The sequence below is a fragment of the Zygotorulaspora mrakii genome, chromosome 5 (assembly GCF_013402915.1).
Source record: "Zygotorulaspora mrakii chromosome 5, complete sequence".
Classification (NCBI taxonomy): Eukaryota; Fungi; Ascomycota; class Saccharomycetes; order Saccharomycetales; family Saccharomycetaceae; genus Zygotorulaspora; species Zygotorulaspora mrakii.
Window position 1 is genome coordinate 134,799 of NC_050723.1, and position 27,110 is coordinate 161,908.

At 39.7% G+C, this 27,110-nt stretch overlaps 12 protein-coding genes and 1 non-coding gene across 13 annotated transcripts; 8 read left to right on the forward strand and 5 right to left on the reverse strand.

The window, feature by feature from the left end:
* Window positions 1-364: 364 nt before the first annotated feature.
* Window positions 365-1,156, forward strand: BUD32 (serine/threonine protein kinase BUD32; the record flags this gene model as incomplete). Its single annotated transcript, XM_037288811.1, has 1 exon — window positions 365-1,156. The coding sequence occupies one exon, from the start codon at window positions 365-367 to the stop codon at window positions 1,154-1,156; it is 792 nt and encodes a 263-aa protein (XP_037144706.1).
* Window positions 1,157-1,184: 28 nt separating this feature from the next.
* ABZ2 (aminodeoxychorismate lyase ABZ2) lies at window positions 1,185-2,408 on the reverse strand (the record flags this gene model as incomplete). The annotated part of the gene is made up of 1 exon (XM_037288812.1): window positions 1,185-2,408. One exon carries the CDS (start codon window positions 2,406-2,408, stop codon window positions 1,185-1,187), a length of 1,224 nt encoding a protein of 407 aa, XP_037144707.1.
* A 168-nt stretch (window positions 2,409-2,576) lies between these two features.
* Window positions 2,577-5,123, forward strand: APL6 (AP-3 complex subunit beta; the record flags this gene model as incomplete). Its single annotated transcript, XM_037288813.1, has 1 exon — window positions 2,577-5,123. The coding sequence occupies one exon, from the start codon at window positions 2,577-2,579 to the stop codon at window positions 5,121-5,123; it is 2,547 nt and encodes an 848-aa protein (XP_037144708.1).
* Window positions 5,124-5,201: 78 nt separating this feature from the next.
* HSH155 (U2 snRNP complex subunit HSH155) lies at window positions 5,202-8,090 on the reverse strand (the record flags this gene model as incomplete). Its single annotated transcript, XM_037288814.1, has 1 exon — window positions 5,202-8,090. The coding sequence occupies one exon, from the start codon at window positions 8,088-8,090 to the stop codon at window positions 5,202-5,204; it is 2,889 nt and encodes a 962-aa protein (XP_037144709.1).
* Window positions 8,091-8,304: 214 nt separating this feature from the next.
* On the forward strand, window positions 8,305-10,299 carry GPI16 (GPI-anchor transamidase subunit GPI16; the record flags this gene model as incomplete). Its single annotated transcript, XM_037288815.1, has 1 exon — window positions 8,305-10,299. One exon carries the CDS (start codon window positions 8,305-8,307, stop codon window positions 10,297-10,299), a length of 1,995 nt encoding a protein of 664 aa, XP_037144710.1.
* Window positions 10,300-10,374: 75 nt separating this feature from the next.
* On the reverse strand, window positions 10,375-11,280 carry IKI1 (Elongator subunit IKI1; the record flags this gene model as incomplete). The annotated part of the gene is made up of 1 exon (XM_037288816.1): window positions 10,375-11,280. One exon carries the CDS (start codon window positions 11,278-11,280, stop codon window positions 10,375-10,377), a length of 906 nt encoding a protein of 301 aa, XP_037144711.1.
* A 319-nt stretch (window positions 11,281-11,599) lies between these two features.
* KOG1 (ubiquitin-binding TORC1 subunit KOG1) lies at window positions 11,600-16,204 on the forward strand (the record flags this gene model as incomplete). Its single annotated transcript, XM_037288817.1, has 1 exon — window positions 11,600-16,204. One exon carries the CDS (start codon window positions 11,600-11,602, stop codon window positions 16,202-16,204), a length of 4,605 nt encoding a protein of 1,534 aa, XP_037144712.1.
* A 95-nt stretch (window positions 16,205-16,299) lies between these two features.
* On the reverse strand, window positions 16,300-17,868 carry TNA1 (Tna1p; the record flags this gene model as incomplete). Its single annotated transcript, XM_037288818.1, has 1 exon — window positions 16,300-17,868. One exon carries the CDS (start codon window positions 17,866-17,868, stop codon window positions 16,300-16,302), a length of 1,569 nt encoding a protein of 522 aa, XP_037144713.1.
* A 1,429-nt stretch (window positions 17,869-19,297) lies between these two features.
* Window positions 19,298-19,370, forward strand: HG535_0Etrna10V. The gene has a single exon. It is a non-coding gene; the product is annotated as a tRNA-Val (tRNA).
* Window positions 19,371-19,520: 150 nt separating this feature from the next.
* RAD2 (ssDNA endodeoxyribonuclease RAD2) lies at window positions 19,521-22,538 on the forward strand (the record flags this gene model as incomplete). Its single annotated transcript, XM_037288819.1, has 1 exon — window positions 19,521-22,538. One exon carries the CDS (start codon window positions 19,521-19,523, stop codon window positions 22,536-22,538), a length of 3,018 nt encoding a protein of 1,005 aa, XP_037144714.1.
* A 192-nt stretch (window positions 22,539-22,730) lies between these two features.
* On the forward strand, window positions 22,731-23,594 carry PFS1 (Pfs1p; the record flags this gene model as incomplete). The annotated part of the gene is made up of 1 exon (XM_037288820.1): window positions 22,731-23,594. The coding sequence occupies one exon, from the start codon at window positions 22,731-22,733 to the stop codon at window positions 23,592-23,594; it is 864 nt and encodes a 287-aa protein (XP_037144715.1).
* Window positions 23,595-23,817: 223 nt separating this feature from the next.
* Window positions 23,818-24,885, forward strand: MTM1 (Mtm1p; the record flags this gene model as incomplete). The annotated part of the gene is made up of 1 exon (XM_037288821.1): window positions 23,818-24,885. One exon carries the CDS (start codon window positions 23,818-23,820, stop codon window positions 24,883-24,885), a length of 1,068 nt encoding a protein of 355 aa, XP_037144716.1.
* Window positions 24,886-25,085: 200 nt separating this feature from the next.
* Window positions 25,086-26,912, reverse strand: SSP1 (Ssp1p; the record flags this gene model as incomplete). The annotated part of the gene is made up of 1 exon (XM_037288822.1): window positions 25,086-26,912. One exon carries the CDS (start codon window positions 26,910-26,912, stop codon window positions 25,086-25,088), a length of 1,827 nt encoding a protein of 608 aa, XP_037144717.1.
* Between the last annotated feature and the right edge of the window lie 198 nt (window positions 26,913-27,110).

Sequence of the window (27,110 nt, forward strand, 5' to 3'; positions counted from 1 at the left end):
ATGTGATTATAGTCAGTACTATAGAATGCTTTGCTTATAGTATAGTACCTCATGAGAAGCACGCAATGATAAAATACTAGGATTTAAAATAGTATTAAGAAATTATACGTGTGCCTGATTTTATTTCTGTTTTTAATTATGTGCCATGCTAATAGTTATATAATTTTGGGATATTTTTACATCAGCTTATCAGATCTACAAGCACTTCACCATACAAATCTTGACTTAATGCATTTTGTAATTTATACTCATATTTTTGATCTTTTCCATATAATTAGTATTGCCGTCAAATTTAAAATGAAAAAAAAGCTAAAAGTCGGCAACATCACAGAAATAGAACTCTGAAATACAAGGCCTCTTGAAGATGTCAGAAGATGTCCTTGCCAAAGTGTACGAATACTTGACACCCGGCTTACCGGTTGTACCAATTGCGCAGGGTGCTGAAGCCGTAGTGTTCACTAGCGAGAAGCATCCATACTTACCAAATAGCGGAAAATTCATCCTAAAATATAGACCTCCAAAGCGGTACAGACACCCTTCTATCGATAAAGCCTTGACGAAGCATCGTACTATTGGTGAGGCTCGGTTACTGACCAAGCTATTTTTAATTGAAGGTTTAAAAGTCCCTAAACTAATTGCTTGCGATGCCTATAACGGTTACCTGTGGCTTGAATTTCTGGGTGAGGAGTTGCCTCACGGCAAAGGTTTTAGCAACTTGAAGAACTTTCTATGGATGTACGCGACAGATGATGGCGATCCCTATTGTTCTATCGTTGAGGAGACCTTAAAAAAGGTCGGCCAACAAATTGGGTTATTACATTGGAATGGCTACTGCCATGGTGATCTGACTAGCTCCAATATAGTGCTCTCAAGATCTGGAAAAAATGAAACATCGTGGCAACCATATTTAATAGATTTCGGACTAGGATCTACCACAGACTCTGTTGAAGATAAAGGTGTGGATTTGTACGTACTAGAGAGAGCTATCATTAGTACTCATTCGGCACATGCGGAGGCATACAACGAGTGGCTTTTAAAGGGATTTAGTGAAATTTATAAACGCTATGGAGATGCGGGTGAAGTAAAGCTCAAGGAAGTGACGAAACGATTTCAAGAGGTACGGTTGCGAGGAAGGAAACGGAGTATGATTGGCTGATATTTAAATTAATACCAGTTCTGTAGCACTATTTTAAGGCATTTCTAACCACACCTTTGACGGCACCCATGACTCCATTAAAAAGAATTACAGTATCGCCTTGCACCAAGTGACGAACATCTATGGGCTCTTCGCATATCAGATACTTTTTCAGTAAATAGTGTCTCATTGTACCACATAAACACCCGCTATTCAATGATGGCGTAATGAATCTCAGTTGCTCATCATTGTCTTCTCTCGTTTTGACCAATGCTACGTTAGTTATCGATCCCTCCATTAACTGGTGAGCATCATTATAGACAAGGATTTCGCGCTTGCCGTTGCTTCCAAATGTAGAAGCTAGCTCTTCTAGACGGCCTCTGGCTTCGTTGTAGTGATCACGGTATGTCGTTTTGAAAGTTGTGAAAGGAGAAACACTCATGGGTTTGGTGTCGACGAATACATCCCAAGTTGTAGATGAGTTTGGTAAAAAGCCACCTAAAATAGTCTCCATGAAATATCTTGATGAAGTTATTGCAGGCGTGAGCGGTAGTGTTGGCAAAATTGGGTGAGCCTCTATCCTCATTCTTCCCGTCTTGGAAATCAAGACTCTCATTTTATAGCAGTGGTTTTCATTTATAAGTAATTTCATTCTTTCTTCAAGATTTGATATTTCATGATGCTCTGGAAGAGCATCAATCAACTTGTCCAGTAGCATTTTCAAGGGCACATGAAACTCCCATTTGAAGAATTGTAGCGCAAAGTTGAGCCTCTTGTAATGCTCTCCGAGCAACAAGAACCTCTGGAAGAATGTAGCGCGCAAATCTGTGTTTTCTTGCTGGCTGGCAGCAAATGATGCTGGTGCTGGTGGAGATGAGTTCTGTGATTCATAGGTACTTTCAAGTAAAGACATGAGAGAGTTATCGTTTTCATTATCAAATGAAGAGCTTGTCGTCAGTTCATCGAAAATATCACTGAACCTCGTAGTATTTCCTTCGGAGCCACTTTCTGCATTATTTAGGGCATCCGCAAAGCTATCAGCTTGTAATCGATAATCTATCTCCTCCAATCTAATTTCATGAGATTCTTTTCCTGATTGTAAGAATACATGTGTAAAACCTGGATCATACCTCAAAGTTGATAGCAATTCGAAGTCAGCATCGCTTTCTGCAGGATTAAAATAGCGTTCAACAATATCCGTTTGTAATATTTTTAAAATTTTTTGCTGGCTTGCAGTCAAAGGTTTCGTATTGTTATTTTTCTTAGGCCCCATCAGACTTGTTTAAGTCATATCACCTTTTTCGTTCTTACTTGCCCTTTCTATTTAAACTGGAAAGGTTTATTCTTTTCAGTACGTGTATCAAAATGAAAAACTGCAACACTTCAAGAGAAATAAATTGCAAAAGGCGATAAGAAATCGAAGAAGCAGATCTTAAACGGAATGGTTGATTCAATAAGTCGAATTACATCAGCATTGGATTCGGCTCGCGTCCTGACACTAGAAGCAGCGGCTGTAGTATCCTCGAAGTTGGGAGAGACTTCGTACACGAATTATTCCCAAGGTATAACACCTGAACAACTAAGGACGCTGCTAAATTCAAGGAACTCCAGGGAAATAAAGGATGGTATGAGACGTATAGTTGACATTATGTCGTCAAGCGATGAAGTGATAGACATCGAATCGTATTTCGCAGACGTTGTCAAAAACATCATATCTGATGATGTCAAGATCAAGATCCTCGTTTGCATCTATCTATTAAGATTTGCGGAAAAACATCCAAACTTGGCGCTCTTGTCAATCAATTCTTTGCAAAAGACTTTATCGGATGGTGATCCGGACGTGAGAGCCTTATCAATCAAAGCGTTGTCTGATATAAGAATCCCTTCACTATATCCAATTGTGCTTCATACACTAAAAAAATCAGTCACTGATAGTTCAGCTATAGTTCGAAACGAAGTATCATTTGCTCTGCTTAAGCTATACGTTTCCAAAAATGAAGATATGGAAGATGACATTATACAAATTTTGCAAGAATTATTGGCCGATGCTGATCCCATGGTTATTTCCTCAGCAATTCTAGTAATGAAAGAATGTTTCCCTAATAGGCATGATTGGCTACATGGTCACTATCGTTACTACTGCAAAATGATCACAGTTTTAGACCCATGGGCCGCTTCATACTTAATTGACTTACTTTTGGTATATTGCAAGACATATCTTCCTCGTCCCATTGTTGTAGATGCTTCAGAAACATCAGATACTCAAAAAAGCATGGAATTGCCCGAAAGATGTAATGAAATTCAATTTCCGGTGTATGATGTCATCAATGATGTTGACCTTACACTTTTTTTAAACAGTTTGGAAAAATTGACTTCAACATCACATCCAGCTATTATTCTGGCAGCCTCCAATGCATTCTTTCAGTTAGCAACACCAATGCAATTTAAAAAATCTCGCTTTCCCGAGGTTTTGATAAGAGTCTGTGCTCTTTCATCCAATGTAGGGGTGTTGAATATACTATATCAATCTATTTTGTTATATTCTTCTGTCGATTCCACCCTATTTCTACCATATGTCAAAAAATTCTTTATTTTACCGTCCAATGATGTTGCAATTGCTTGTTTAAAGCTGAAAATAATATCCACTTTGGTCAATGAGTCTAATGTCAGAACAATTGTTGAAGAACTGAAATATTACGTCTCAAGTGCCCCTCACCCAGACATAGCTATTACTGCGGCTAATGCTCTCGCAACATGCGCTGAGCTGTCCTCTGGCTGGGAATCTAATATTATGAAATGGTTCATTTTTCATATGGAAAACTCAAAACTCTCTACAACGCTTCTCAGTTCATATATTAATGTTATTCGAGTCCTTGCTCAAGAAAATCCAAAGAGACATTTGGCACATATAATGAAACTTTCTGGTATTTTAGAGCATCGAAATACATTAGCAGATAGCGCAAGAGCTGCCCTGGTATGGCTTTTTGGTGAACTTGCTTCAATAGAGCGCAGGATATGCCCGGATATATTACGAAAGTTAATCCCCACATTTGCATTCGAGGGTCCCGAAACCAGATCCCATATTCTGCTTTTAGCGGCCAAGTTGGTCTCGTATAGTGCTGTTGATTTTGATGGTCCTTCCTCAGAAAGTCCAAGTGATCTAAAAAATTCAAGAATATATGAGATGTACAAGGCAGTGTCATACTTGGCTGAATTTGATGAAGACTTTGATATCAGAGACAGAGCGCGTTCCCTTTCATCATTATTCGATTCAGATAAGTTTGAGATTGCGGCACTACTATTGCAAGCTCCAAAGCCCACTCCTAGAATGGATACATCGTATTTACCATCTGATAAAAACGGAATCTCTTATCAGACGAACATTTCATCCTTAGAAATAGATAAGGCTATTCAAAATTATCATAGATTCATTCCATGGAATAATGGAATCGGTAGTACAGATGAAGATATAAGAAATCCGACGACTTTGAAGGATTATACTAGATTCAAGAAGAGTTTCTCCTCAGAAACATATATGAAGAATGATCCCTCGCGATCTGCTTCATCTATACCTGACTCGCCTATTGTGAGCCAATCATCTGTTACTATGCCGCAGCAAAAAAAAAACTATCGTTTGCAAAGTCTGGACGAATTTTTTATGGATGTTCCTTCTGTCACTACTAGAAAATCTGGAAGGAAGATAGTCATTCAAGAAAGCAGTGATGAGGGCGATAGTGAGGACGATTCTGATGATAGCGATTATAGTGGAGATAGCGAAGACGAAGAAGGTAGCGATGATAGCGATGATAGCAATGATAGCAATGACAGCAATGATAGCAATGATGGCGAAAGTTTAGAAAATAGCGATATGACGAAGGGAAGCTATAAAGGCAAAGATAACAACGACATGAATAATAGTACTGGAACCTCGGGAACCAGTGACAATACTGTTGAGGAAACGGAAAATATTCATTCTAGTATAGGTTGAGTATTCTTAAGTATTATTACTAAAAAATGAAATTTTTGAAACTAATAAAAAAAGAGAGGGGGCACATATGATATCGCCTCACACAATCATCTGCAACTCCTCTACCAAAACGTCATTTCGCTCTGGTAGTGGATAATACGGGACTAGTGAGTCACAGTATTCTATATACACATTGTTGTAAACTTTCCAGAAAGCAGTACGGACTGTCTGCGCAGGATGAAATAATCCAGCCCAAACATAATTCATAAATATTGAAGGGCCAACGGCATGACAAAGTCCATCTAAACCTTCTAAAATACGAGATATCACGTGAGGTGACGTCTCGAAAACATTTGGTAACAAAAGATTAAGCAAATGAATGAAAGCATCTTCCAAACCTAAACCACTGCAATTGATTGATAAATGCTTGATAACATCAGCGGCAGTTTGACGATGGACCAGGTCTCTATCAGTAAGTGCATCTTCCAAAAGTGGAGTTATGACATATATATAGTCCTGAGACATATCCCCAATGTATTCAAACATGAATGTGAGGGCCTTCAGAACACCATTCTGAACGTTCGTTTCGGGTGTTTTATATTCGTTAATCAACGCTGGTAAAACTGTGTAAGTACCGCAGGTTTTTGCAACGATGCCTATAGCAACTGCTGTACAAACACGCAGCTGACGCTCCTGAACTTTCAGGTTGTTCAACAAAGCAACCAATACATCTTGAGGACCAATGGCGCTGGCGATAAATCCAAACGTATCATTAGCCATTCTTCTGATAGCTTTATTGGTACTTCTCAAGATTTCTAGTAATTCGAAACAAATTCTCATCCATTCTTTTGGTGGAATATACTGTGGTGCTAAGGTAGCAATCCTACCGATAAGATCCAATGTATTTATTTGAACTTTCCTGTTATTGTTTCGCAAAATTGGGGTAAGCGTGGGTAGGATTTGGTTAATTGGGGGCTGCATAGTGGATATATCAGTTGCAGAAATAATATTTGACATCGCACCCAAAACGGAGCCAAGAACTTCTGGATATACTTCTCCAAACGACTCATAAAGGATCACAGACAGTTTATCGAGCATCTGCTGCTCTCCACAAGATTTTATCACGGGTATAATAATTTCACATAGCTCAGCAGCTTGTTGTCGTACCGTTGAAGATTTGTGTCTCAAGCGGTCAAGAATTGTGCTAATAATAGGTGACAAATATGGTTTCATACTTTTGTCGAGAGATCTTGCCACAGCTTCGAAAGCTTTGAGAACACCATTGTCACTATTGGTTTGCTCTTGGAATGCAATTAATAGAGCATCAATAAGTCTTTCTTCCAAGCGCTCGGATAATCCGGAAGTTCCTAGGGACGCAGTAATTCTATAGACAGCGTGCGCTGCCATGGTCCTAAATGGTTCTGCCTCGTCTCTTAGAGGCTTCATTAGTTTGTCAAAACTGTAGGCGGCACCAATTTTCTCTGAAAGAACAACGGTTGTGTACACTACCATCTTATTGATTTGGCGATCTAAGGCTGTACGTCTTGTCCAACAATATCTAAAAAAATCGTATGCTACCTCTTCTCTTAAATATTTTGGGGTCACGCCCTCCGTGCGACAGCAATTTTGAAGAACAACTAAAACCGCTTTTCTCATCTCATCGTCAGGAGAGTTCAGTTCTCTCTTAACAACTCTCATTATTTCATGAGTGTAGTAACCAGCGTATTCAGCGTCCATTAAAGGTATTAACGAGCCGAGACATTTCAAGAATGAGGCAAGAACTTTGCCTCTGTGTGATCTGATTCCTTTCCACAAAGGCTCTAGCATAATGTTAAATGCTTCGATACCATATGGGTAGCAGTTTTGAGCTAGAGTAGCAGCTGTATTTGCAGCTAAAATTCGCAAGGATATATGTTCGTCTACAAGTCCACCTTGAATGCATTCTAACAGGCTTTCTAAGTGAGGCAATATTCCAATCCCAAATGCTATTCCTAACTGCTGAATTATTTTGGCTCCTGTATGACGAGCTCTCCAAGACTTCTTGGTTTTGCAGACAGCATTTAAAAATGGCAATAATTGTGTCACTCCTAAGGCTTTTCCAACGACAGCCAAGGATCTAGCTGTGATATTTCTAACATACTCGTCTTCATGGTCAATATCTTGCCGTACCGCAGAGAGTATGCTTGTTAGACCAGTAGCATGTGATAAGGTCGTTATTATTCCCCTACCGGTTTCTCTCGCCAAAGAATCTTCATCAACCAGAAGAGGCGAGACAACTATTAGAATTTTGTGGGTATATGAACTTATGCTATTTTTCAATTGATAGAGCACTCTACTAACAACTTTAAGCATGAGGTGTCTTTCCTGGTCTTCCAATGTCATATCCAAAAGAATAGGCAAAAGGCGATCAAAGAGCATTTGAACACCAAAATCATTACATTTCTCATATAATGTTCTAAGTGCCGTTTTTCTGACCGTAGTATTCCCGTTTTTAACTTTTAAGAGTAAAAGTGAAAGTGATCTTCCTTTCAATTCTTCCTTCGTCAACTGTTCTTCGGAGACGTTTTGGAGAATATCTGCGAAATGTTTATGATCTGAATCTTTGAGAAAACGTATGTTATGCATATCCGGCACTTCCTTAAGCAGTTTCTCCTTGATAGCATTCTCTGCATCTTCCGAATGCTCTGGTAATTCATATGTCTTGACATCCCATCTACTTCGCTTATGAAGTCGTTTCTCAGTTTGTTCTTCATCTGTTGCCGTAAGCGGCCTCTTCACATTGTCTAGGTCTGTGGAGTGAGTTTTAAGGTCAAATATGCGTTTCTGGTAATTGTTTTTCTTATCATAGGTGCTTCTACTTTGTATTCTTTGCTTCAGTACGTCATCTTCGGTACTTCGTGCAGATTCCTCCCTAAGTGCATCCCTAAGCTCTGAGGGAATACTATGCTGCCCTCCTAACTGATATTTACCAGTTGTTCCTGAAGACATAACGGCTCTACTAGGTACTATTCAGGTTTTTTTCTTGTGCTGAGCTGCCGTAACTAGAATTGTTTATTTGAACCTTTTTCTATTTTTTTAGCATCATGAATAAAGAAAGCATTTTGAAAAGCTGAGGCATACAACAAAATAGGTTTTACTCAACTGCAACCACAGCCTCTACTATCTCGGTATTATCTCACTGAAGACCCTTTCATTCTTGAATATGGTGGGAAATCTAGGAATAATACAAGTTACAACGTGGCTTTTACTGGTGCTCTTATTTCCGGCAATCCATGCCAACAGAGAAATAGGTAATAGAGATGAAGTTGTTGATTGCTCGGATTTCTATAGTGAAACGCGTCCAACTACCAATGGTAGTGGTCTCTTGAGGGGCAATTTAACATCGTCAGCGGACGTAAAGCAAATTGGATCTGACAAGAATAGGATACCGTCTTCAAATGAAGATTTGGTCGAACGATCCATTACATCTGCAGCCGGAACCCGATACCCCTACGAAGAGAACCTCACCATTAGGCCATTGCCCAACAGTCATTTGTTAACATCTTTCTCTTTCCATATGAAATCTCAGAAGTTCGTCCCACGTCAATCTTCTAATGATTACAACGACTACAGTCACTATACAGTTTTCCCAAAGGCGTTCAAGCCAATGCTAGATAGAACTTCAACAAGGCAGCTCTCCTTGAGATTTACAAGGGGCTATTGGGATTCCGAATCATGGGGTCGCTTGCCTCACGATGGATTTAGATCAGGCGGTTCTGGCGTTGAACTCTGGGCTACCATTGAAAGTCGATCAAAGGACGACGCATTCAAGCAGTGGAAGACTCTTGCCAACTCCTTGAGTGGAATATTTTGTGCTTCCATAAATTTTATTGATAACTCGAGGACGACATTTCCGGTTAATTCATTCCAGCCCAATGACCTAGAGAGTGATGGGTTACCTATTTTCGATCATTCTAAGCAGCTGTACCTAATACGCGCCGCCTTAGCGAATGAACCTATATGTACAGAAAACTTGACACCGTTTATTAAACTGCTACCAACAAAGGGAAAATCCGGAATTTCTACACTCCTTGATGGTCACAGGGTTTTTGACTCCTTATGGCATAGTTTGTCGATTGACATCAATACGAGATGTAACAATTCCACAGATACTTGTCACTATTATGCAGAAGTGCTAATCGACACGGTGATTAACGTACCAAGCGTCCTAGCAAGAAACGAAAGACCGATTCCCAAACCTGTACCTAGCGAACAGCTGCGCTGTGATCTTTCTAAGCCTTTTGATGCATTCAGGTGCTTCCCACTTCCAGAGCAAACTGAGGTGCAATATAGTATCTCCCAAATATTTGGAAAGCACATAGTTGGTTCCAACCTGATATCCGATGAGCCGTCTCGAGTTTGTGTCGAAGTTACTGACCGGTGGAATGCTTTCGTTGATGTTAATGGTGTATTTTACGCAACTAGCGATAACTGTTTTGATTTGAGACATTCCATAAATCAGGATATTCATCTGGAAGCTACTGATTCCAGAAGCGTTGCTCACTTAGAGGAGGCGCCGGTTTACGTTAGTAGATCCTTAACGGGTTATGGGCAAGATCGTGGTGGACTGCGTACCGTATTCAACAATCCCAGCTTGGAACCTATTACTCTCGTGTACTTTGAATCACTTCCTTGGTTTATGCGAGTGTACTTGTCGACCATGAAGCTGGATATAGATGACTCAGGCGATCAAGAGCTTACATTGCAACAAGTCATAAAGTCAATGCATTATACTCCTGCAAGTGATAGGAGTAGGCCTACTCATTTAGAATACACAGTTATTGTCCCTCCAAAGACATCATTTTCCATATCATATCAGTTTGACAAATCATTGCTTCTCTATGCAGAGTATCCCCCAGATGCTAATCACGGATTTGAGGTCGAGTCGGCTGTCGTCACAGTATTATCCCCTACTAAATACCAAACGAGAACAGCTACTTTGTTGCTCTTACTGTCTACGCCAGACTTTAGTATGCCTTATAATGTTATCATTTTAACTTCAACAATAATGGGGCTCATTTTTGGTACAATGTTCAATTTGGTCCTTAAGAGACTCGTCACGGTAAAAGAAGCTGACATATTACAAAGCAGAAATAAAAGTAAACTCAAAGTCTTCAAGGAAAGAATACTAACTAAACTAATCGATTTAAGAGGTTGATAGCGCTGACGGTTGCTTGAATCTGTTTTTTTGCATATATAGAAATACAAATTACATAAGAATCTCCTTGTATTTCTAAAAAGGGTCCTCAAAAGGATCTTCTTCGTCGTAGTCATCATCTTTCTCAAATTGGTACACAATTGCACCGCCTGTATTGAAAGATTGCGCCTCCAAGAAAGGAAGATCGACCTGCTCTTTGGCCAATTTTTGTTTGGCAGATGTAGACAAGTTGAAGGTTGTCAAATCCTGGAGCATTTCTGGGGTCTCCCCGGTCTCATTATCCCCATCATTTCGAGAGACCGGTTCATAAACATGTTTCTTGGCATCTATCTCTAGACTGTAGACCAAAGATCTTCCCGACTTTCGACGATTCGTCAGTGTTATTTCGAATATATCATTGTTTAAGCCTCGCGGTATTAATGATTTCGATATCTGCTCCTTCAACTGATCATTGGTTGATGTATGTGAAATTTTTGGGTGCACTTCAATGATTGAGGTCGCCATAAAGCTTAGTAACTCCTGCGATGATGGGTAATGCTCTGTATGTGGACTCGGCAATTCTGGTAGGTCACTATGAAAAACAGCCAATAAGGAAGTGTGACGCGATGCTATGGAGGCTATAAAGTGTGAAATCATCGTAGTGGGAATACTGTTGATGGCATCTAAAATAACCAGGTGCTTGGAAGTAATAGATTCCTGAGGTGTTGGAAGAAACGATTTGATTTGCTCAATCAATTTTTCTAGCTCAAAAGAGTCCGCTATGATAAAATCACACTCAAAGTTAGGGTAGTTAAGGGTCTCAAACGAAACATATACAATTCTCACGTCAGATGCATTTTGTGCTGTAAATACTAGCTCATCGATTAGCTTATTCGCCATTTGCGCTATTCCGTCAATGCAGAGTATCAAAGGGGAAAAATCCGATAAGCTGAGCACTCTCTTCAGAAGTACCGTAGCATTTTGAGTGGTGTTAAGCATCATTTTGGGCTGAGTTGCTCATATATAGACGCTATCAATTCTCATCCCGCTACTATACGTTTATGATAGGAATGAAAAACTACGAATCATCATCAACGAGTCGCTCTGTCAGAATGTTCACAATATGAGGAACAAGCTGAATTTGCAAGACGAAAGTAGAACAAACTAAAGGTGGCAATAGGTAGCCGCGGGTTTATGGAGTCCTTCGATTGATTACTTACATTGGTTGCGTCATATTAGGTGACTCCCGTGGTAAACAGAGAAATAAGGAGTAGTGGACTTCGAACTTTTTAACGGGGAACAATTAATTAGTGCTGATAAAATGGCCGTCGTGTACGGACCACAGCCTCTGAAGCCATTGAATGTTGAGACGAGACATGGTTTCGAAGATCAATATAGTAGTGAGCAGCTGCTACAAGCAATGGCAAATGATTTTATATTTTACTTCGATGATAAACGGCACAGGACTAATGGGAATCCAACACCAGAAGAAGTTAAGGAAAATGATGAGAATCACTACTATCAACCTATTTATGACTGGAAGATTGTGAAGGACAGACAAAAGACTGTGAGCGCCGCTTTATTGCTTTGCTTAAACCTTGGTGTTGATCCACCTGACGTCATAAAGACACATCCATGCGCCAGAGTAGAGACATGGGTGGATCCTCTGAATTTCCAGGACTCTAAGAAGGCCATTGAACAAATTGGTAAGAACTTGCAAGCACAATACGAAACTTTGTCCCTGAGGACTCGTTATAAGCAAAGTTTAGATCCCTGTGTGGAAGATGTAAAGAGGTTCTGCAACTCATTGAGAAGAACATCCAAAGACGATCGGATACTTTTTCACTACAACGGCCATGGTGTTCCTCAGCCGACTCAGTCTGGGGAGATATGGGTCTTCAATAGGGGATATACGCAATACATTCCTGTTTCATTATACGATCTCCAGACCTGGCTAGGCGCTCCCTGCATTTATGTTTATGACTGTAATAGTGCCGGAAACATCGTAACTAATTTTCAGAAATTTGTTGAAAAGCGAATAAAGGACGAGCAAGATGGTGTTCATAACCCTGCGGCAGTTTGTCCCGCCGGTGCATATACGGAGTGCTTTCAGTTAGCCTCTTGTCAATCTGATGAGCTTCTGTTGATGAGTCCTGAGCTTCCAGCGGATTTATTTTCATGCTGCTTAACCTGTCCAATCGAGATAAGCGTGAGGGTTTTTTTGATGCAATCAACATTGAAGGACTCCAAGTACAAGATCTTTTTTGAAAACCCGAATGCTGATGACACGAACGATTCAAAAAAATCATTTAAATCAAATATTCCAAATGTCAATATACCCGGTGTCCTTTCAGACAGAAGGACTCCATTAGGAGAGCTCAACTGGATATTCACTGCCATTACAGATACAATTGCATGGACTTCTCTTCCAAGACCTCTCTTCAAGAAGCTTTTTAGACATGATTTGATGGTAGCTGCACTATTCCGAAATTTTCTTCTAGCCAAAAGGATAATGCCTTGGTATAATTGTCATCCCGTTTCGGATCCTGAACTACCGGATACAATCTGCAACCATCCCATGTGGAAGTCATGGGATCTTGCCCTAGACGAGGTTTTAAGTAAATTAGTGAACGATCTTACAGAGGTGCCTCAAACATCAGAGCTGGAAGGTGTCTTGATAGCTCAGCAACAAGAACGGCCGCAAAGCGAGCGATCTCAGCAGCAAACTGAGAACAACTCTGGAAGCGTCAATGCGCAGTCAAGGTTTGCTGTTGCAAATTTGAGCACTATGTCGTTGGCGAATCACCCAGCAGCACAAGCAAACTCACGTAAGTCGATGACTAGCATCTCTCAGAATGAGCAGCCTCTTCAGCATCATCAACAGCAATTTACTGGATTTTTCGAACAAAATTTGACCGCCTTTGAGCTTTGGTTGAAGTACGCATCAAATGCAAGGCATCCACCGGAACAACTACCAATTGTGTTGCAAGTCCTTCTTTCGCAGGTTCATCGTATTCGCGCTCTGGTTTTGCTATCAAGGTTTCTTGATTTGGGACCATGGGCCGTTTATCTATCCTTGTCTATCGGTATTTTTCCATACGTGCTTAAGCTTTTACAAAGTCCGGCCCCCGAGCTCAAACCCATTTTGGTATTCATTTGGGCCAGAATTATGTCAATAGATTATAAAAATACACAAGCTGAACTGATAAAAGAGAAAGGCTATATGTATTTCGTATCCGTCCTGGTACCTGACTTTGGAACGAGCTTGGCAAGCAATGGCCTATCTGTTAATCCTAATTCTCCTTTGACCATAACGGCATCTGGCAATGCAAGCTCGTATAGAAACCAGTTGTATCAGCAAGGCTTGACTAACGGGAACTCTGGTGCACATTCGGCTCCTTTTTATCACTCCAATGACACAACCGATGAGCAGAAAGCAATGGCTGTCTTTGTATTGTCATCCTTCGTACGAGATTTTCCCTTAGGTCAAAAATATTGTTTTAGTCTGGAGCTGGTAAATAAGCTATGCTTCTACATAGACCACTCAGAAATTCCTCTATTAAGGCAGTGGTGTATTATTTTAATAGGTCAGTTATGTGACCAAAACCCTCTTAACCGTTTCATTTGTGTCAATGGGGGTATTGTGGACAATTTGATCCGATCATTAAAAGATCCCGTTCCTGAAGTAAGGACAGCTGTTTTATTAGCTTTGAAGTACTTAATATCCGATTTGGATGATGCCGACCAAATCATTAGACTACAACAAGATTATGAGCAACAGTATCAACAACTTCATGTCCAACTTCAACAGCTTCAGAATGCCTCTCACCAGCAACAGTTGCCACAGCTCGAGCAGCAGCAACTAAAGATTGAGCAACAGCTTCAACACTGTCAAGTCATGCAAATGCAGGTGCACACGATTGATTCAAGGAAACTCAAGAGACAAGAAATGACAAACCTTGTTGCAGCCCTTGGTCTGATTAATGATGGCTCTCCATTGGTGAGAAAAGAGGTCATTATACTTCTATCACAGTTTGTTTATCGATATGTCAACTTCTTTATTGTTGTGTCTTTCAACGACCTAACAGAGGAAATAATTCAAATGGAAGGTTCAGATAGCGAGGCGCAGACATATACGGATAAACACTCTGTGAGTCATGGCTCTATATTCGCCACCGTTTGGGAAGCCTTGTTGATTTTTTCTGAAGATCCTTTCCCTGAAAATAAGCTATTGGCCGGCCAAGCAGTTGATTACATTTTACTGGAACTGAGTACTCATAAACAATTAAGCGAAGCGTTCGGAAAAATCGAGAAATTTTTAATTAAGAGAAGTAATACCTCCAATCAAAATGGTAAGCATGGCTTCAACATCTCACAGGTACAACTAATAATGAAGCCTGCTCAATCTTTTGCTGAGAATTCTCTTACACCTCGCAGTAGTCGAGCTCAAGGGCCAAACGGTAAAAAGGATTCAACAGGAAACCGTAGTTCTTTAGTGCGTTTTTTCCAAAATTTAGGACTTTCAAGCTCTGGAAATGACAGCGATGATAAAGTATCGCACGGTGCCAATGGACGCAAAACTAGATCATCAGGGATGTCCTTACTGAGCATCCCACATGGTTCAGCTCCACATGCAAAAACCGCAGGTCCATCGCAGAAACCAAAAGTTTTGAAACTGCCTTTGGACAGTACCTTCCAGGATTATTCTAGGGAGTACTTTCAGGAACCTCAAATGCGAAAGCAAGAGTCAGACGAGTTCGGCAGTGTTGAATACAGCGCAAGAATCTGGCGAAGGAACAGAAATGAAAGTGTTATACAGGAAACTCAATCTCAAAAAAAGTTGGCATTATACGGGGATTGGTCAAACCGAATGGTAACCTTGGATAACAAAACCCACCCAAAAGTGATTAAGTTTGCTCAATTCGAGAACTATATTGTTTCTGCAGATGAACGAGACGATATTACTGTCTTCGACTGGGCACAAAATAGTACATTATCCAGATTTTCTAATGGAAATCCTTTTGGTACTAAAGTGACAGATCTAAAATTCCTAAATGAAGATGATGCCATCCTTTTGATGACTGGATCATCAGAAGGTATTATAAAAATTTACAAAAACATTCATTGTCTGAACGAACTTGAAATGATTTCGTCTTGGAGAGGATTGACAGATATGTTGTTGACACCAAGATCTAGTGGTTTATTGACAGAATGGCAGCAAATTCGTGGTTCATTTTTAGTAACTGGTGATGTCAAAATAATCCGTGTTTGGGATGCAAGAACGGAAACAGTTGAGGTTGATATTCCTGCGAAAACCTCATCTCTAGTGACTTCCATAACATCTGATCAATTGGCAGGTAATATTTTTGTGGCAGGTTTCGCAGATGGTTCTTTGAGAGTTTATGATCGTCGTATGGATCCCCGCGACTCTATGGTTCGTTTATGGAGGTCTGGCAGCGGCAGGCAACGTACTTGGATCAATAATGTACACATGCAGAGAGGTGGGTACCGTGAACTGGTAAGTGGAGCTACCAACGGCATTGTTGAGTTATGGGATATTAGATCTCAAGAACCAGTAGAGTCTTTCAAGGATGAAAACTTTCAGCAAAATGGTGGACAAAAACGAATGACCACCATGACTACCATGCAAGTACACGAGCATGCACCAATTATCGCCACAGGTACAAAACAGATAAAAATTTGGACAACTTCTGGCGATATACTGTCCAGTTTCAAAAATCATAATAATAGTGGAGGCGTTGCTGGTACATTAGCTGCCACAGGAATAAGATCAACAGGATCTGCCGGATTCTTATCCTCCATGGCATTTCATCCTCATAGGATGATGCTTGCTGCAACTAATTCTCAAGACTCTCATATCAATATTTATGAATGTCAGGATGACAAATCTGACTTCTACTACTAGTATAAATTATACGGCAATTGACCGAGTAAGCATCTAAAATGTAATTCGAAGTTTTGAAATTCAGTAATTGATCTATAAAATTTTTTAAACAAAAGCTAATACATGTATCTGAATTGAGGATTCATATCACCCAATTTAGGGTCAAATGGAATACGTTCATTCAATTCGCGACAGCGATCAATGATTTTTTCCTTTTTCTTGTTTTCTCTTCTATATAAGAAAAATTGGACGATCGTCATCACGATTGACAAACCCTGGAAAGCCAGACAGATTGATAAACCTTTGATGTAACGTGGCCTTTCGGAATTCAAAAAAATCTGACCAGAGACCAAACCAGATGAGGATCCAAAGAATAAATTACAACCGACAGCTGTTGCCCTCTTGAAGTAGTTTCCTATGTTACCACTTAGCCATAAACAATTTGTTGCTGCATTGACGTAAATTCCCATACATAAAATGTAAACTCCGAAGTATCTCACACCGTGAGATTGAGAGGCCAGTACAATTGCTATACCAACACTTGTTGTAACACAAGCACCTATAATAAATGGACTTCTTAGTCTTAAATGGTCAGATAATTTAGCACAAACGAAAAAAACAAATGCTGTCAAAAAGTACACGGGAACTGTCATCAATTGGACCTTGACAGTTGAAAATCCCATAGTATTAATGATTAAAGGCAGAAAAACAGTTAAACCAAACGTGGTTAAATCAATACCAAATAAAGCTAGAGCACTCGCCCATGTCTTGATATCTTTCAAAGCCAACCATGCTTGATGCCATTCGAACTTATCATTTGGATCTGCGGTATCCATTGTCTTGAATCTTTGAACAACATATTCCTTTTCTTCCTCATTGAAAAACCAGGAATCTTCCAAATTTTTGCTTAACCCGAAGATATAGAAGGGTACAAATCCAATTGAAATAGCACCTTCGATAATATAAATATATTGCCAAGCTGCCATGGAGCCACTAATCTTAGCGCAAGCGTAGGAGATTAAACCACCAAATGACGATGAGAGACATGCGGCAGCAAAAACGTATGCAAATCTCTTCGCATACTGATCTCTTCTATAGCAAATGGATAAATACATATTAATCGAAGGATAGATCATACCTTCAAACACACCTAGTAATAACCTTACCACTAGCAAGTGTGCATAATTTTTAATCCAAGCGGTACACAAAGAGATCAAACCAAACGCCAATAGACAAAAACTCATCAACTTTGGTGGCCCAATGATTTTCAGCAAATTAGCACCTATTGGATCTGAAAGGACGTAGGTACCGAAAAAAACCGTTACTGCAACATTATATTGGGTTCCCACGAGATTCAAATCCGCGCTCATACCGGCGACCGCTGCATTACCAATATTTGACTTATCCAAATTCGACAAAAAGTATAGCATTGCCATCAGCGGAATCAAAAAAATATCCATTTTCCTCAAAATCTTGACCTCCATTGGATGCGATGCTGATGGCACACCATCATCGTCCGTTGTCGTCGCATTGACCTCCTGGTCATACACGTTACCACCATCCGCACCATTTTTTTCCTTCAATGACCTAGCATCGTGGTTCGACGTGGCACAACTCTCATCGCTGCCGGTCTGCACAAACAGCACCTTATCGACGGCGTCCACTTCGGATTCTCTAGTTTCCATCAATGTTTATTACCTTTCTCACTTGCTTAAATAAAATGAAAAATTTATGACAGTTTCTTGCCAATATGGTTACAGCCGCAGCTTATATTCGTTAGCTTTCTCGAAAAACTAAAAAAAACTGAGAAAATATCAAAGCTCACCAAAACAAAAATATATCGTCAAGCTCAACCCATATATATATATATGTATGTAGACATTCAGTAACAATCTAGAAGTGAACTCCTGCGTTTCTGCTTCAGGTGTACATTTCCTACCAAACGACGAGCTCTCAGAACATGGCGTTGGAAAAATGTGAAAAGTTAGCTGACGGCACACGGCAGCAGCGACAAGGAAAAGAAATGTACACATTTAGACACAGATTGAAAAATCGCAAACAAGCGACACACAGGAATGATAACCAATCTTGAGCTAATTAATTTAATTGATTTTGCTGCTGTCGCCCAAGCTGAGCCAGGAGAAGGAGGTGTCAAAAATGTGGCCAACCCCCGTCAACACACCGGCAGACTTATTCTATCTTGACGGCATAAAGGACCAGGTCACTGGCAAGAAAAGATCTTTCTGTTTTAAAGGCTACTGTGACTGTGCGACTCAAGAGCTGGATTCCACTATTTTTGCAGTCTTTTTTACGAGTATTTTTCCCATTTACACTATGAGTATTTTTTATTGTCGCCGCCAGCAAGGCGCGCCAGGGAGTGTCAGGGAGAATAGCGACAAAACGACAAAACGACAAAACAACTTAAATTCAACAGTGACAGGCCAATCGATGTGTCCGGGGAATACGCTGGCACAGGTATTTGCAAGGCGCTCTGGTACTACTCTTAGTAATTACCAGGCTAATTGTGCAATTTTTTTGAGTATAGGTTGAATGTTTGTAGAAACGTCAGGGCGCCACAACCGCCCCAAGTTCACGTTAATTCATCTGATATCTCGGCACACTGTTGCGTTCTTCTGAGCAGTTTTCAGTGAGCTGACTGGTGCTCTGCACAGGCACGTCACAAAGGCAGGCTGCAATTCTCTTATTTGTTGGCCGCACCGCTATTTTCTGCTTACATTCCGTAACATTCGTACACCCTCACAGTTAAAAAATAAAACATAACAGACTAGTGCGCAGTGACACCAAAAGGTGATGACTCGCTAGTCCCAAACTCAACCGACATGATATGCTGATCTCTCAAGGGCAGACTGATTAGAAGCCGCCTGACTCCTGTGAAGACAACATAGAATTTGTGCCAGAATAAAAACCTTGTGGCAACTCTGTATGAGCGCCAGGAGCCGGCTAGGGTCCCTGTGCTTGGATTAAACACACTCAAAGCTGCTAAGAGTACCACGAACTGCTGTGGCTGCGTGTCAAGGTTAGTATGCGGCTATGTCTAGCTTTTTCTTCATGTATATGTTCTGACGTTCTTTCTTACTTCAGAACGAAAAACACGTTCTAATAGTGTAGTGGCTATCACGTTGCCTTCACACGGCAAAGGTCCTGAGTTCGAACCTCAGTTAGAACAAATTTTGTTTTTTGCTATTTTTGTAGGGCGGCAAAATGAAAAAAGGGCATATCTGTAACATAAGCTTTCAAGAACAGATGAGAAGGTTTTCAGATGGCGAAAGGGAAGTAGCATCCCAAAACCGTAAGCATCTCAGGTACTTGATATAACATGGGTGTTCATTCTTTTTGGGACATCGTTGGTCCCACGGCGAGACCGGTGAGACTTGAGTCGTTACAGGACAAGCGAATGGCCGTGGACGCTTCGATTTGGATATACCAGTTCCTAAAAGCTGTTAGAGATCAAGAGGGTAATGCGCTAAAAAACTCGCATATCGTGGGGTTCTTTAGAAGAATTTGCAAACTGCTGTTTTTTGGTATCAAGCCAGTGTTTGTCTTCGATGGTGGTGTGCCGCTCTTGAAGAGGCAGACCATACAGCAAAGAAAGGAAAGAAGACAGGGAAAACGGGATAGTGCCGCGAATACTGCCAGGAAGTTGCTAGCAATCCAATTGCAAAAGCAGCAAGAGAACGAGCAAGCACGACCCCAAGCAAGTGAAATACCGGCTGAAAAGTTGCCAGGGCGTAATGATGATTATCAGATATTCAAACCGCAGGACGAGTGGGATCTGCCAGTAATACCTGGTTTCAAATATGACGAGAATGATCAAAGAATTCTTTCGGACAAAGTCTTCAACGAATTCAAAAACTCGATTGCTGATGACGAATTCGATAACATTGATTTGGAAACCATCAACCCAGCGTCCGCGGAGTTCGAAGAACTGCCGAAGTCTACGCAGTATATGATTCTCTCAACACTACGTTTAAGATCCAGATTGAGGATGGGGTACTCAAAGGAACAACTAGAGAACATCTTTCCAGATAGTATGGATTTTTCAAAATTTCAAATTGACATGGTGAAAAGAAGAAACTTTTTTACTCAAAAGCTGATGGGAGTTACCGGCACACACGATGGTGGTGCATCTAAATTGGATGAGGAAGTTGTAAATAGGATTTCCGGCCAACTTCACAGGCAATACAAGTTGACAAAAACGGATAACGGTTGGATCTTAGGTTTGGGTGATATGGACGGATCAGAAAATACAAAGGCAATTTTGTTAGATGAGAATATGAATTCTAAAAAAATTAATACCAAAAGTACTAATTCTGACGAACGAAGTCTCAAGCCGAAGACTAGCGATGATGATGACGATGATGATGATAACAGTTCAGAATGGGAAGATATCGATACACGGCCTCGAAATACAAAGGGTGTGGAAGATTTTTCAATAAGGGCTGCAAGATTACCGCAGTTAGAAATGCAATCGCATTCCACCGGCAGTCAGTCATTTTTGGATAAGAGATATGACAATACGTCTCCTGCGAAAAGGTCTATTACTAAAGCGATGCCACGTATTGTCGAGGACTACATTAACCATGATGATGATGATGATGATGATGATGATGATGATGATGATGATGATGATGATGATGAGCAAGTTTTTGAAAGACACTTACATGAGATTGAAATGATGGAAGCGATCCAAAAATCCAGACGTGAATCACAGCAAGAAAAAATACCAATGACGCCCAATACGCACGTGCTGGACATAGTTGACCCTAGTCCTAACATGATGCCTACTTCTAACGTTGATTTGGAAAAATTGCAACATCATTCGCCGAATACGTCTAAATCATCAAACAATATCGAAAAACGTGAGACAACAAGCTTCAGCGATCCGACCTGTGCATTAACCGAAAGTGAACAAAATCTTAATCATATGGTTAGCAAAATTCCAGAGTTTCATTTCGGTCAAAGCAGTTCATTTCTTTTTGAAGATTCGGATAAAAAAGACAATTCAAAGCCAGAAAAGAAAGAGCCCATTCAAGAGGTACCTGCGTGGTTCCAATCAACGTCTTCCAAGCAAGAAAATCCTTATGCTGTATCAAATTTTGTCAGCGACAAAGAAGTTTTGAATGACGAGGAGCCTAATAATTTCAAATTGGTAACGGGAATACAAGCACAAGAGCTTTTGCAAAACAATAAGGGAAAAGAAGATGGTAGAATTGATTTATCAGATGTCGAAAGGGTGCATTTTGATGGTGCTCAAGAAGTGAGCGTAACACCTAAGGAAAAGGAAACTCCAGAAGACAGTGAATCAAATATTTCTGAGGGATTTGAGAAATCTAGAGATTTGAGGACAGAACCCATGGCATTTGATTATGATTTTTCTGAAGAGGAGGAAGAAAGTATTGCGGAGAATATGAGAAAAGAGGAGCATGAATTCAATTCTTTCAAGAACAACTTGAATAATAAAATTGTAGATAATGCTTTCATGGAAGATGAACTATTCGAAAAACAAGTAAAAGAGAAGAGAGACTCAGATGAAGTGACTACTGATATGATTATTGAAGTTCAGGATTTACTTTCCCGTTTCGGTATTCCTTATGTAACAGCCCCAATGGAAGCGGAAGCACAATGCGCTAAGCTTTTACACCTTAAGCTTGTTGACGGTGTTATAACGGATGATAGTGATGTCTTCCTGTTTGGGGGAACAAAAATATATAAAAACATGTTCCATGAGAGAAACTACGTTGAGTTTTACGATATGGATAGTATCTCCAAACGGTTAGGATTGGACCGTGATAATATGATAGAGCTGGCACAATTATTGGGCAGCGACTACACGACAGGCATAAAAAGTTTAGGACCTGTCTCCAGTATGGAGGTACTTGGTGAATTTGGTGGTTTAGAGAAATTTAGAGATTGGTATAATGAAGGTCAATTCGACAAAAAAAAGCAGGAAAATGAGAAAAAATTTCAGAAAGAACTAAGAAGGAAACTTGTCAAGAACGAAGTAGTACTCTCGTCTGATTTTCCGAGTGAGCTTGTTCGTGACTCTTATTTAAATCCAGAGGTTGATAGCGACGAAACATCATTTGTTTGGGGCACACCTGATCTTGACATGCTACGGACGTTCATGAATAGGCGAGTCGGTTGGCCTAAAGAAAAGACTGATGAAGTCCTCATCCCACTTATTAGAGACATCAATAAGCGAAAGTCCCAACAAAGGCAGATGACTTTAACGGAGTTTTTTCCTACTGAATACATAGAAAATGATAAAAATAAAAACTTTGGAAAAAGAATTGCAACGGCTACAGGCAAATTGAAACATAGGCGGCTTAAATAGGCTTTTGTTTTTGTTCCGTTTCTTAATGTTTTCTTAGCTTTTTTTCATTTTTCTTTCTAATGCGCGTCACGCTTTTTGTGGTACATTGACACTTTTAATAATTTAGAGCAGAACATGATATAAAAATGAATGTCCCATCATGGGATGCGCTAGTAGTCTCACTGGAAGAGCCTCGATAGCGTCCGTGAAAGAATGCCTCATAGAAGAATAATTCCAGGTAATAAAATACCGTTATCTCAGAGTTCTAAGAGAAATGTGGAGAGTTGTCCCAATAGTTTTTTAGCCACTAGCGATTGCAAAGAAAAGGAATTTTTGAGACACAAGAGGAACCGTAAGCTTGAAAGTTCACCTATCTTGGAAATTTGCAAGGAGGAGGCCCCTGTATTGCAGTCAATGGTAAACCCTCCAAAATCGCATTCTGCAGCCAATACGCCAGATAATTTCCTCCAGATGAAAGAAAATCAACAGGCTTCATCAGCGGGGGTTAAAAGATATGCTCAAGGTAATCCAAATGATAGTGCGGTACAGCAATACACCTTAATGACGTATTCCAGTGGTCAAATGGTGAATTCTCTATACCCTAATTATAATGTTAGTGTGCCTTTTTTTTCTCATTATTCGAATTATTCTATTCATAATCTTCCCGGAATAAATGGAAATGCACTAAATTTCAATAAACTCGATAACTCAAATCACGTATTAGAAGGACAAAGTTTTCCTACTTTTTTCAATCCGAGGACAGCAACAAATATGCCACACAAAGAAAAAGTCAATAGCTGGATTGAAAATATTCCTGTGTATGAGATAGAGGAAGGCCTTTGGGAATCCGAATGTTATGACATGGAATACTCGTTGAACTGGGAAGAAGATGAGTTCGAGAATCCAGAATTCTACCGAACAAGCACCATATCTTATGCAATGAATGACGAAGTGCTATTTCTGCAAGCCAAAAAATTTGAGACGTTGGTAAGGAAGTTATATGAATCAGAAAGGGAAGCAAGACAATTCGATAAAGATTTCCCTCTGGACGCCACATCAATAACAGACTATATATAAAGTTTTCAATGAACTCTACTTTTATATTTTGGTAATAAGTATTCCGGTTACTTTCTTTATTTGTACAGTGTGTCTTTTCACCTGGCGCTAATCGCGTACCGAGTGATCCGGTCGAATACTGGTATGTGTTGAAAAGTGGGCAATGATCGTCAAGTATACAAGGTGTTATGATAAAGGATGTCACCACGCTGCTTGCTCTGGTTAATCTAGTTTAGTTTGGATTATGAGCTCTGGTTCTTCAAGCAATCTTTCCTTGAAGGAAAGAATGATAAGTGCCGGGGTGGGCTCTCTTCTTACATCAATGATTTTAACTCCGATGGATGTGGTTAGAATTCGACTTCAGCAGCAAGAAATAATACCTGATTGCTCATGTGTTGTTGATTCACCGAAGAGTAAGCTTAGTGCTCCAGTAGATGTTAACGGGACTGTATTTTGGCAAGATTCCTGTTTTAAGGATATAAATTGTAGGAACTCTTCAGTACGATACAGTGGAACTATGGATGCATTTAGGAAAATAATTCAAACGGAGGGAGTATCGACTCTATGGAGAGGAATAACTGTAACGCTTCTAATGGCGATTCCGGCGAATGTTGTCTATTTCACGGGGTATGAATATCTCAGGGATTTATCACCATTGAACAAAACTAGTCCTAGTCTTAATCCGCTTTTCTGCGGTGCTTTTGCTAGGATATTTGCAGCATCCACTGTGGCACCTTTTGAGCTTGTAAAGACTAGATTACAAAGTATTCCGAAGTATGATAAGTCAACGGCATCCTGGCACATATTCAAAGATTTGATGCAAGAGACAAAGAAAGAAATCTCTTCGGGAGGATATAAAGTTTTATTCAGAGGTCTGGAAATAACACTTTGGAGAGATGTTCCTTTCAGTGCTATCTATTGGGGATCATATGAATTCATTAAGAAACATTTTTGGGGAGTTAGAGATGATTTATTATATATCGAAAATCAATCTAATTGGAACCATTTTGTTAATAGTTTTTTAAGTGGATGCATCAGCGGTGCAACAGCAGCTATTTTCACACACCCATTTGATGTTGGAAAGACAAGATGGCAAATATCAGTGATGTCAAATAATGAAAAATCTACTTTACCTGTTAGGAATTCTAATGATTTGGGTAAAAATATGTTTAAATCCTTGAATTTAATACGACAGAACGAAGGAATTGGTGCACTCTATACTGGTCTCTTTGCGAGGATTGCGAAGATAGCACCAAGTTGTGCAATTATGATATCCAGCTATGAGATATCCAAAAGATTATTCAGTTCATAATGTTCCCATCATATGGACAATACTAAAATTAATGATAGAACAAGAAATTAATAACAATATTGTACATAGATCTATCTTGTTCATTTTAGTATAACGAAGCGTAATTCATCATTAAGCATAATACGGTAATCAATGTAAATTAGACGAGTTGTAAACGAAAAGAGAAAAAACTCGTGACATCTCATAGAAGCTAAGCATATCTATAAAGGTGATTCAGCCCATCTATTTTCCTGTAGATTTTTTTCGGCATCATTGAATTGCTGAGAAATGTCACCGAAATGTAAAATGAAACCATTTCCTGGCTCATTACTGCCATTCTTAGTTGAAAGTTTTTGTTTTAGAGGTGGTTTATCCGGCTGTTTGCCTATACTTTCAGGCTCTTTTGGGAAAACAGAAATATTGTGATTTTTTCTGAGACTTAGAGTTGCTTGTCGATTTGCTGTCATTTCATTTAATACGGCCTTTGGATTTAGACTTCTCGTTACAGTATTGTCTTCACTCTCGAAATCACTGAAAACTCTTTGGTGATCTGTCCTTGCTTGATTTTCAGTATGACTATTGTCTTCCTTAAGGGTATCTCCCTTTACCTTTTCTGGAATTGCTTCATTTGATGACCGTTCCAGAAAGAACTGGTTGCTCGTTATTGGATTGAATCTATCAGTGGCTATATCTGATATACTCTCTTCGAGACCTGTTTGAAAATCAAGCTTTGGGGAGATGTTTTTTGGAGTTGATGTATAGGCTTGAGGTAAACCTTTACGAATTTTTTTCATAAGTGTATCATTGCCATCAGATTTACCACTTACAAGATCAACCCAACTTTGAGGGTTGCTTTTCTCTTCTGGATTCAATTTAGACCAGTTTCTTTCTGCACGTAAGATCCTGAGCTTTTCAAAATCCTTAACAAATAATTCACTATTGTTAATTTCTAGCTTTTGCAGAGTAATCTTTAAGTAGTTCCCAGTTGCATCCTTCAAATCACTTGACCGTTCATAGTATTCTATACCTATATCTTTGAAAATCTGTCGCGCAGTGACAGATATTGAGTACTGATAATGGGATTTGTATGCTTCATAGGATTTTTCCTGAGCTATTACTTTCTCTCGCAGTAAGTTTGTCTCCTCTATGTCTTCACCCTTTTTATTCTTTGAATTGTCATACTTTTTCAACGCATATAAAAGGTTTTTTTTACCCGTTGATAATTCATCTTGTCTTAGGCATATATATTCTAGTTCTGCAGTTAACTGCTTCAGTTTTTCTGAAATTTTTTGTTCCAATGCAAGATCCATTTGGAATAATTGCTGTATCTCATTTACCAAAGCTACTGAATCTGAATTCTCAACCGCAGAATTTTGACCCCAAAAGAATAAATCTTTTAAAAACTTTTGCATCAGCTTAGATGTTTCATTCTTTTTATTAGCCACAGCGCTCAACCTCTTCGTTACTGTACGTAAAGTTACGCTCTTTGCGTGTAATGAAGTGGATAAATTTGATAAAAACGAAGGATCCATTAGAATTTGCGAGATTGGTTTATTTATCAAACTGTTATAAGTTTCTGCAATATCCAAGGTATCTGGGGCATTATTCCCAGTCGCACTTTGTGATGGCACATTTCGATTATCATGAATCCCTCTTGGGAATTGTGGAATGTTATTAGCATCAACATTGTTTCCTGTCATGAAAGTTTTAGCGCTATCCTGAGCAAGATTTTGACTTCCATTCAAGCCTGCGCCAAAAGGTTCTTCCTCAACGAGGTATATCTGTTTTCCCGGTAAATCATTTTCATTATCATGCTTTTGATCTATATTTCTCGGAAGAACCTCATCTCTCTTCCCATTGAGACTTGAATTTGAATGAGTATTTTCAGCGTTATAATTAGCTCTATTAAACCAATCTTTCAACTTGTCAACCAAGTTTTTTCCCTGAAGTGGTTTTGCAGGCTGTTCCATCATAAATGAGTGTAGTGGTAATTCCGGTGGCGGTTCGACGGTTTCGTAATATTGGACGAACTCTTTCCAATTTGACATCGATAACTATGATGAGCAAGCCTCTTTAGATCTATTCGATAAGCCAAAGATCAGACTGGTGCCTGCACGGTAAAGTTCGATAGTAGCTTTGAATTCTCTCATTTTGTGTCACTTTCGTTTCAGAGGGAATTTCAAATGCGACAAGCGCAGTTGAAAAAGGAAAAATCTATGTAGAGAAAAGCTGTGGTATATAAATGG